The sequence below is a fragment of the Gallinula chloropus genome, assembly GCF_964237585.1.
Source record: "Gallinula chloropus genome assembly, contig: HAP1_SCAFFOLD_238, whole genome shotgun sequence".
Lineage (NCBI taxonomy): Eukaryota > Metazoa > Chordata > Aves > Gruiformes > Rallidae > Gallinula > Gallinula chloropus.
In genome coordinates, this window is record NW_028168376.1 from 1,523 (window position 1) to 12,422 (window position 10,900).

At 53.6% G+C, this 10,900-nt stretch overlaps 1 protein-coding gene across 1 annotated transcript; it reads right to left on the reverse strand.

Annotated features, from left to right (window-relative positions):
* Window positions 1-5,885: 5,885 nt before the first annotated feature.
* Window positions 5,886-7,993, reverse strand: LOC311204559 (hydrocephalus-inducing protein homolog; the record flags this gene model as incomplete). The annotated part of the gene is made up of 3 exons (XM_084280968.1): window positions 7,887-7,993; window positions 6,379-6,625; window positions 5,886-6,060 (listed from the first exon to the last, which is right to left on the reverse strand). Exons 1-3 carry the CDS (start codon window positions 7,912-7,914, stop codon window positions 5,886-5,888), a joined length of 450 nt encoding a protein of 149 aa, XP_084137094.1. The 5' UTR covers window positions 7,915-7,993.
* Window positions 7,994-10,900: the final 2,907 nt, after the last annotated feature.

Genomic DNA, 10,900 nt, shown 5'->3' on the forward strand with positions numbered 1-10,900 from the left:
CCAGAAAGCCCCAAGTGTCCCTATGAACCAAAAGTAAGGTATCTGACATCTGAGCATTTCGATTGGAAACGCTGTCCCTGGCTGAGCTTCTCAGCAGTACATTAAGGGCTTGCCAAATGCCTCACTGCTGTGCATGCTCCCTGCTTACCAGGGTGACACCAATGGCACCAGGATCACAGTAGTCAACACCATTACCGGCTTTAGATGCCAGCATGTGGCGCTGGGTCTTTCTGTCACACTTACTGACTCGCAGGTCACCCGAGGTTTGCCCTTTCAGCACTTTGCAGAGCTGAAAACAAACTTCACAGGACACAGTGAAACACCCTGTAAGGCTGCAGAGGTCAGCTTCACTGGACCCCAGAGCTGTGTGATGGCTGCCAAACGGGAAGGGACTCTATTAGGAGCAAAAGAGCAATCCTGCTGGCCAGGTGCACCTTCTCCTTGGAGAAGATGGAGAGGAAACACGTCCAAGACACCAGTGAGCATCCATGTGTCAGCCTCTTACAAAACCAGAAGAGGGAATAGCACCCGTTAGCTGGAAAATTAAACCTTCTGGCCATTTTCCTGTCACTTCTCCTCCCAAAATATAAAAAAGGAAATCATTTGAAGCCAACTTAATTAGCAGGAGCTAATCTCATTGCAGATGCAAGTTCTGAAATGGAGCTGTAACTGTGGAGTGGACTTGAACACTAACGCTTGATGCGCAGAGAAAGTGCTGGATAATGAACCCATGCAGAGTAAGAGCTGCAACAAGTGCCTGCCCTTTAAAGCCCAGTCCAATACATAGCAGAGGGCTCTCAGGGCGGGAGAGGATCCAGCCTCATACATTAGCATTATGTTGTTAAGACCTACTCAGAGATGCTTTGAGGTGGGTTGGTGCAGGGATTTAAACCAGAGCTGAGAAATAGGCTTATTGCATTTTAATGGACTCTATTAGTATTCATTCAGAAATAGGCAGACCCATTAATAAAATACCCTTTATCAGGCAGAACCACTGTGGAAGGAAAACATGAACAAAAGTGGGCCTTCACAAGAGGTGAGACGTTGTCAAGGTTATTACGTTTGATTTTAATTCTTCTTCACCCTTTCGATCCTGGAAATGCTGTGGAAGTCCAGAATTCAGGACTATGGAAAGGGAGAAGCACAACTGGAAAAGATGACTAGACTAGTGTAAGCCAGGCTTACAATCTCTTTATTAGCAGCCAACACTTTTGCTAAATCAAGAGATGTGAAAGTCCATAAAGTCAAAGACAGCTTCGCCGTGGTTTGATGCCTTTGCTGCCAAGCTAGTGAGAGTAGTGCTGGATTCTGTGTTTCCTAAGAGTCTACCCAGCTCATGCTGAGTTTTGCAGAATCTAGAAGAGGAAGAAAGGAAACCACAGCTTTAATAAATAATGTTCTGCTTTTAGCTGAGAGATTGTAAGTGGCTCCAAACTCTTTATACATCAGGGAAAAGTTTTAAATACAAAATAAGGTAGTATCATGAAGAAAATGTAGAATGTTAAAGAGCAAAGTGAGGGGGGAAAAAAGGGCTTCCACCTCCTAACTGGGTTAAAGGCAGTCTGGCAACACACCGTCTCCCTGCTACTGAACAGCATCAACACCTATTTTGCATGTCACACCATATCAACTTCTCAGCCTTCAGGAAAGTTGTCAGGAGGAATAAAAAAGCCCTCAACCTATAACTTACAAAATTAAGGGCTGCAGTCACAGACCATGAGAAGAACTTCCAAGTTTTAAATACAGTAAGGAAACTTAGTGTTTCCTTTAGGAAAACACTGTCATTTTACTGCAGTTCAGCTCCAGGTAGGAAGTAACAAGTACAAAGAATAGAAAGGTGACTGAATAGGGATTGGAACACAGCTGCCAGGGGCAGGGGGAAGTGGAGGGAAGACTGCAGGCATTTCTCGCCAAAGAGGGGTTTGGGGGTGGGTTTCCCACTGCCGCCCAAAGGACACTGCTTAGTACCACAGAGGCTGAGAAGCAAAAGCCCAGAATCCTGTTCGCTGTTCTGAGCAAACGACCAAATAGACACTGAAAAAAGTGTAACGAATCTCTGGAGTTCCCCACTCATTGCGGCTGCCCAACTAAATAAGTCTATTTCCTTATGACCTGAGGCCATGTTAATGAGAAGTAACTCTTGTAACCAGAGACTCTGTGGTGGTCCAAACCACCATCGCTAACCAGCAGAGAGTATGAGCTACTGACCTTCAGATCCAAGTGGAGAATGTAATGCTGGTTCAAGTAGTGGACCTCGTGGTGCCCAGTGAGTGGAGGAGACTTGGCCGGGGCTTGTGCAAGCTCTGGCTGGTGGTGGACTACTTGGTGTGCACTGCCTCTGTCTTCAACATCGTTCTTATCAGCTTCAAGCAGCTCATCTCTGTCACCAAAGCGGTAAGGGCTGGGCGAGTGAGGCTGCTGCAGGGGCTCCACAGCTGCCCTTTCAGGGAGGATGGGCTGCTTGGGGCACCTGGCTCTCGCACATCAATCAAACACCACAGGAGACAGGGGGACTGAGGCAGCTCCCCTGTGCCCTGGAAATATTGCTGGGGTGATTGGCTTTGGCAGACAAGACAATTGATTCTCACTTGAATATGGGAAGAGGTACTCTGGTTTAGAAACAGGTACAGTTAGTACATGCTGCTGCTGCAGCTAGAAGGGAACAAGGTGCACTTATTTCCTCACCAGCTACACTTGGATAAGCTTAAGTAGTATTACCCAGCTGAAGTAGATCATGTCCCTCAGAACATAGCAGCACACCTGCTGAAAACTGATAACCCAAGCCAGCCTAGCTGCATCCTAGCACAAAGGGATTTCCTTGAAATGGGTATCAACCCCTCAGGGAAAGTTAGATGTATACAGCTGTGATGGTTCCAGAGAGGCATTGCTGAAATCAAAAGAGCTTCATTTTCACCTGGACCATCCCACCTCAGAGTATTTTGGATGGAGAAGAAAAAAAAAATAAACCTGGTAATAGGTTTTACTCTTCTACACACATTTTTTGCTTGTTCTTCAGCCTCCTGTTCCACCCCCATTTCCTTAAAACATGAATTCACCTTCATGGCTCAATTCCACTTGGAGGAAATGATAACATTTTTGGCAAAGCCATTTTAGTGGCACCGTCCCAAATCTGACCCCAACTTCATCCCAGATTTCTGCATGAGAAATATTGTGACTGTTTGTGGAAGGATCACTTTTAAAAGGCCAAAGAAAAATTTGCTGTAACTCTCCACTATCCCTTTTCTTCCCATGTTCCTTCACAATCCTGTTGATCACATTCATCCCCACAGTTCTCAGCCGCTCACCTTCCTCCTGCGAGAGGCACTGGGGCGCCGGTAGCGCTTCCTGTCAGCGTTCTGCCCTGAGTTCAGCTGAGCCGCGGCACCGGATCGCAGCGAGTCGTGTCAGTGCCCCGCACGGGGCGCCACTGGTGGCGCATTGAAAGGCCCGGACTGCAATCGCGGTGGATCGAAGACACCTTTCGTAACAACTGAGCAAGCTTTTATCCCCTCTCATGGCTGAGGCAGCAGCCTCCAGTCAGGTTTCTGGACTTTTCATTACTACAAGAACCACAACATTCCTATACAAAAGGTTGTCCCAGGGGCGTCCTTCTGTCTGCACCTTCCTTACCGTGACGCACAAATCACATCTCTACACGACCCTCTTTTCTACTTTTTCTCTTGCTTTTGCAGCTTCTCTCCAACGATGGGCATGGGTGCTGCCCTGACTGTGGTCCAGCAGGACCCTCATGTCCATTACCATGGTCAGGGCCTGGCATGGAGCAGTCTGGCCCCAAGAGCATTGCAAGACCTGGCCCTGACAATGGCCCCTTCCCCCGGTGCCCTGGGAATGCCCCATTCCCCTGGACCCTCCGCTGAAGAAGCAGCAGATGTCGCTGGGGAGCCAGGTTGGACCCACAGTCTCTGGACCATCCCCCGCCCCCCCCACTCCCCCGAACCAGCTCCCGCCGACCCACCCCCCACCCCGGCGCGTCTCCGATTCCCAGGCAGCCTCCCCCCGCCCCCCTCCCACCGCTCACTTCTCCCATCTCGAGCGCTGCCACCTTCCTCTTCTCATAGAGCTTGTCATGCTGCGCCCGCACCACGCCAGGCGTCAGTGGCGCGGAGGTCGCTGCTGTCACCACCACACCCCAGCGTCTAATGAAAACAACTTTAATGAACCCGGGTCATTAGCGCGCCGCTCCCCCGGTGTCACAGTTTTGTGTAGCTGGGTGCTGGGAGAGACATGGGGCTGTAGAAAATGGTTGTTGTGAGGAGCTGCTGGAATTCTCTGTGGCCCCAAAGTGTAAATATTGGGCCAAAGCGCCTCTGTGAATCACATATAGGAGAAAAAAAACCCTGCTGGCAGCTGCATTTTGCCACCAGAGAAGGGAGTGAGGAGATGTAACGAGCTGTGCAGACACGCAGGCTGGGGAGGGTTGGGGAGGAGGCGCCCTGGGTGTTGGAGGGAAAGATGCCCCTGCAGCCTGTGGAGAAACCCACTGTGGAGAGGGTGTTTCCCCCCCCCACCGCCCCCGAGTCCATGGAAAAGGCCAAGACCCCACCTGTGGCCAGTGGAGAGGCTCCACGCTGGATGGAACAGGTGGAGACACAGAGAAGAAGATGCTGTGACCCTACGTTGGAGCAAGCCTCTGCCAGCACTTGCAGCCCACAGAGATGAGCGAGAGAGATTTGCTGGGGGCAGGCTGGTGACCCCATGGAGGACTGGAGAGACATTGGGATTTATTACTGCCCCCCATAGCAGTGATCCACGGCGGGGCAGCTGCTGAACAGGTAAACCCTGTGGGAAAGGACTCACATTGAAGAACTTCATGGAGGACAGTCTCCCATGGGTGGGACCCCACGGCATTTATTCCACACCCTCCCTCTGTTGCACCGTGGGGTCCTGGCAAATCCACTGGAAGGAACACGCAGAACTGGTCGGGTTCATGGCTGTGATGGTCCTGGGCACACAAAGAAAAAAGGACTAATGAGGTGCTGGGTGGTTAACGATGCCGTGCCGTAACTGACATCAGGCGCTGCCAGTCCTGGACACCATCTGGAAGGAGTTACTTGGTGCAGGGGCACGACACTGGGAGCATGAACACTTCTGCTGCTTTTGAGGTGTTTCACCTAGAAACATTTCACTTGCCTTGTTTCCCAGGTGGCTATCGCTTAGTGGCTATCGCTTAGTGGCTATCGCTTAGTGGCTATCGCTTAGTGGCTATCGCTTAGTGGCTATCGCTTAGTGGCTATCGCTTAGTGGCTATCGCTTAGTGGCTATCGCTTAGTGGCTATCGCTTAGTGGCTATCGCTTAGTGGCTATCGCTTAGTGGCTATCGCTTAGTGGCTATCGCTTAGTGGCTATCGCTTAGTGGCTATCGCTTAGTGGCTATCGCTTAGTGGCTATCGCTTAGTGGCTATCGATGAAGCAATTAGCAGGGATACACCCTGAAGGTGGAGAGACCCTGACACAGGTTGCCCAGAGAGGTAGTGGAGGCCCCATCCCTGGAAACATTCAAGGTCAGGGCAGATGAAGCTCTGAGCAACCTGATCTAGCTAAAGGTGGCCCTGCTCACTGAAGGGGGCAGATGGCCTTCGGAGGTCCCTGCACACCCAACGCAGTCCAGGATTCGATGGCCAAACTCTTGCATGACAGCACGGCAAGATGAAGGCAAATAGGTAAAGTGAAGTCCAGCAAGGCTCCTTCGGAAGATGGTACCAAGCAGACTGCTGGCCAAGCACCATCAGATCACAGACAAGGTACAGATGTGCCTCAGGGCTTGGAAGAGCCTCTGGTTAATGGGGGGTGATCAGGAGACCACCAGCAGAAGCCATGCCCACACCCACCTTCTGTTCCTGCTGCGCAGTCCCACTGCCGCCATCTCAAGCACTTTCCTGTTGAGATCGAGCTCTGGCTCCTCTGGTCCCTGCAACTCCGGGTCGCGTCTCTGCCGTGATGTAGTCGGAGTCTTCCAAGTCAAAGTGGCAGCTGGGCATGAGGCTTCTCCCCTTCACAGCCACTTCTGGGCCCTTCTGATCAGGTCTCAGGTTTGGAATCCTAGGAAGAAAGGGACTGGTGTTGGGCCAGGCTAGCTGGTGGTGGCCAGGCTAACTGGTGACCTGTGTCTCCCCCTTTCTGGATCTCTCATTCCAGATTTTGCAGCCCTCCAGGAGCTTAATATTTCATACAACATCTTTCCCCCGTGTCTCCACACCTCCTTCTACCAAGGCTGGATGCTCATCTTGCTTTTCTCCTGTACATGTGCAGTTTCCCTGCCTCTCTGGGGCTGGCTGCTGCCAGATCTGCACTCCTACCCACCCCGATCCGAGGTATAACCACGACTGCAGAAGCGAGCGAATCCTGGACGTCTCCTACCTGCAGAGCATGCGGCTCTCAAAGTCCCCCACGTATGTCGGAGAGAACTTCATCTGGAAACGCTGCTCCTGGCCAGCAAGGATGGTGCCACTGTTGGGCTCGATGGAGAATGGCAGGGTGGGGGCACGGGCGGTGTTCAAAGAGCAGCTTGAGGAAGAAGAGACCTGCTCCACACTGTGGTCCAGCTGGCTCAAATGGCTGGACTGGAGCTTCACAGAGCTACCAGAAGCGGAGGAGAGGAAATCCCCTGTGATAAGGAAGAGGACATCTGTCAAGGAAAAATCCCTCCCAAAAGCTCTGCCTCCTGGTGCAGGCAGGTAGGAGGGAGCTGGGATGTACTTGGAGCATCTCCAGCCACAGGCTTTCATCAGGAGGACTCCCCGTGAAGAGCAGGGAGAGCGGCCAGTTGGCTTTTTGCTTCTAGGCTACTGCTTCCTAAATCATATTCCCAAAATATCCTGAGGGACCCATGTGAAAGCGAGAGCTGGGGGCAACAAGCACAACGAAAAGGCCCCGAGAACTGCCTGGAGCACACCGGACCACTGAGCATCCTGCTGTAACAGCACTGGGCTGGCAGATGGGGGGTTCAATGGGACCAGGACTACCCTGGCTCCATCTCCATGGCCGGGTGGCTTGAGGCAAACCTCTCTTGCAGAGCGGTTCCTGGCCAGCATTCGTTCCCAAACCAGACCCGGCAGCCAACTGGAGACACGATTTGGGGTGCTGGTTTGTGTGCGGTGGCTGTGGGGGACAGCACTGCTCCGTCCTTCACACCCTTTCCTTCCTTCCTCCTCTCTGCCAGGCTTTCCCAACCCACGGCCAGAGAGCTCAGCAGAGCCCAGCCCAGCATCAGCAGGAGCGTGCCCGTGCCGAGGAAGAGCCAGCACCAGGACGCACACGGGAGGGAGATCGGCACGTTCCTGGCATCGAGGCCAGCGCCGGGTTCTTGCTCAGCTGGGCTGCTCCTGCTAGGAAGTGTCAGAGCTGGCAGCTCTCCTCTCTCAGCCCAGCCTCCCCACTGCTCCCAAGGAGACCGTGTGCTCTGACATCATCCCTGGGGGTTAATGAGTCACTGCCACCCCATCGAGCTCCACAGCTGCTGCGAGCAGGGTCCCTGCCTGCACCAAACACTCCCCTGCCCAAGCCAGGAGGGTTTTTTTTAGACGGTGACTTTTGGGAATTGTGCCCAGATGGTGCCAGCAGGTTGGTTAACTCACTTGTCACACCTCAGCTTTCCCAGCAAGAGGGGCCCTGACACCCCCTTCCCAGTCCAAACCCATGGCGCGACTCTCCCTGAGCCACACTCAGCTCCCACACAGAGCGCACGCGTCGGAGCCAGTGCCAGAGGGTCTGAAACGCGGGGAGGGGGCAAGGAGAAGGAAGATGCTGATAAAAGTGGATAACTGGATAGGGATGGAAAAGCAATTCCTGTTCGGAGGTTGTGTGTCTTCTCCCCAAGCCTTTAGCTACCCACAAGATAACCCTGGCACCCCCAGACAGCCCCTTACCGTCCAGACTGGGTGGGAGCTGCTCCATGGTGCTGGTGGTACAGCTCGCTTTGCTTTCATCCTCCACAGCCTCCAGCCAGGTGTATTCCAGGGCCACATTCCCTGTGTTGGACAGCTGGAAACTGAGAAGCAAGGAGGGGAAAAGGAAAAAGCCCAATAAATACCAAGTGAGTTGAGAAGTGACATGGTCTGTGGGCTCCTGGCAGCACTTTCTTCAGGCTGAGGAGCATCTTCTTCCCCGGACAGCTCTGCCCTGTCCAGCTTGTGGCCCTGGTGTGTCCCATGAGAAAGTATTCCAAAGTTTGGAAGTCAAAGAGAAAAGGGCAGATGTGGTATCCCAGAGGCTTAATCAAAGGGGCTTCTAGGATTAAGGTCTTGGATTAAGGCTCTCAGGTCTCAGCCTGACATTATTTTGGTTGCAAACTCATCCTGGAGCAGATGAGGACAGGAGACACGCAAGGAAAGCGAAACCACGGCTGCTCCCGGCAGAAAGGCACAGCAGAACTGAACTTCTCCTGGCACATCTGGGCAGGACGGCAGCCACCATCTCCTGCTTGGCTTTGTGTGCAGGTAGACGGGCTCCAGCACCCAGCCAGGGCCTGGGAAGGATGAAACCATAGAGGGTCTGTGTAGAAGGATGAAGAGCAGCTGAGACTGAACATAAACCGGGAGGAAGGACTCACGTGAACGTCCTTGTCTGGAAGAGCAGGGTCTCCTTGAACTCAATCGTGTCCGTGTCCATTTTGAACTGCGCATAGTCAACGACAGCGCTGAGGCGAAACTCCACCTCACGGCTGCTCTTCTCCAGGACAGTGTGAGCTGGTTCTGGGTCCGTCTCGATCACCTCCAAGGAGAGAGGAGAATCACTGAGCAGAGCCCAGAAAGCCAGACTGAGCCAAACCAGCCCCGTACAGGAACATACCATGCCCATTTCCTTCCCTGGAAAGGTGACAAAGAAAGGTCACCTTTCTGCTGGACTATCTGTTTCTACCTCCTGATCAAAGCAATCACCACTGTGACCACAAATACACCCATGGGGACAATGACCAGGGATCAGTCCCTGTGCTTCAACCGTATAAAGTGTCCGACCCTTCTCCTGGCCCTCTGTAAATGCAGCAGACCTCTAAATGGGGATTTAATTCTCCCACTGGAGCTCTGTGAGTGGAGAACCTCACGAATGAACACACATAGAAAGCAGCTCTTCCTTTCCAGGGGTTTCATACAGGGCAACAGCAGGGGACTGTTGCTTCCAGATGTCTCGTGTAGGGCTGGGGACTGGCATTTCGGGGTGGGAACAAAGTCATTGGGAAGCCTCTGAGCGCTGATGCTCTGATGGGGAAGCAGTTTGGATAACAGGTTTTGCAATGGTTGAGAAACTAAGGAAGAACCATCACCCAGGAGAGGTGTGGTTGGCAACAATGAGAGCAAAAGGAGGAGCTTCTGGAGATGACACTTCTCTGGACTCCCGCACAATGGCCACACAGTGCCTCCATAACAAGAGAGCCCCACGACACAGAGACCACAGCCAACACCTCTGGTGTCAGCGCAGAGCTCAGAGCTCACCCACACCCAGCGCTAGTGCTGCTCCCCACGTCTCACACGAGCCGGAGAGCACGGCGTTTACCTCCTCCTTGGGGAAAAGGAGAGATGTAACCACCATAACGTATCGGGTGTGACCTCCCTCGGCTCCTGGTCAACCTCACGGACGGATTAAACATCAGGAGGAGGCGGGAGCCCCTCGGCCAGCGGAGACGTCGCTCTGGCACCATCAGCAGCTCTTGTTACACAAGCATTTGTTACTGTTGCATTTGTGCTGCTTACCTTCTTCTTGAGAGGCCACGTGGCTCCTGGGGCCTCCGTGGCATCCACCCACTTGATGGTGCGCAGGTGGTCATCCCAGTCAGGAACGTGCTCCGGCGGCAGCTGGAAGGTGATGCTCGCCACCATGCACTTCACAGGGTGCTTTCTGAAGGCAACGGCCACGTCCGATTTCAAGGTGACTGTGATGTCCTTAGCGCAGCCGGCATGGAGGTGTCCCACCTAGGAAGAACCAGAGAGAAGATCCAACTCCAATCCCCAGCCAGAGCAGCACAGCCAGTGAAGGGAGCAATGTGGTGAGCAGCCGTGCCAGGAATCTCCATCTTCCTGCGCTTCTCTCTGAGGGTTGATAAAGCCCAGGAGATGCCACCTCCCGTAACACGAAGCCTTTGCTGCAGGACTGAGAGCCCGGCCCCGGCAAAGCCAGGGATGAGGGATGGCAACTCCCGCATGCAGCAAAGCTCCCACGCGGAGCCATTTGGGATTGCTCCTACATGGCACCGACGTGGGTTCCAGCTGATAAGGGGGAGCTCCCAGGAATGTGTGGGGCAGGGCCGTGCAGTGGGGAAAGGCAGAGCCACCCCAGCTCACCTTGGGGGAGAAGTGAAAGGGGGGTTCCGCCAGCCACTCAAAGCGCATCGCCTCCCCCTTGCTGCGGTTGGTGATGGTGAAGGTCACGGGGTAGGGGGTCCCGATGTGACACTCCCCGAACTGGATGTGATCCACTCTGACAGCTGTTAGGAATGAGAGGAAGGGATCTCAATGTGTGGTGAGGTCCATCCACCCCTCTTACACACACAGACACATGTGTCCAGCCCCTCTCCTTGCCCCAAGCCTTCCTCTGTCTGGGAGATGCCGTTCCACACCCTACCACTCCCACAAATCATAGAATCATAGAATGGTCTGGGTTGGAAGGGACCCCAAGGATCACAGAGCTCCAACCCCCCCTGCCACAGGCAGGGACACCAACCTCCAGGCCTGGAGCTACACAACGTTGCCCGGGGCCCCATTCAACCTGCCCTTGAACACTTCCAGGGATGGGGCATCCACCACCTCCCTGGGCACGCTCACAGAACCCCGTGTCCAGCAGGCGACAGCACAGACCTCATTATATAGAGGCCACAAATTATCACACGTGGTCCTCCTCACCTCCACAGCACCCCACAGGCCAGCAGACCCCCTTTTCAGGATACTCA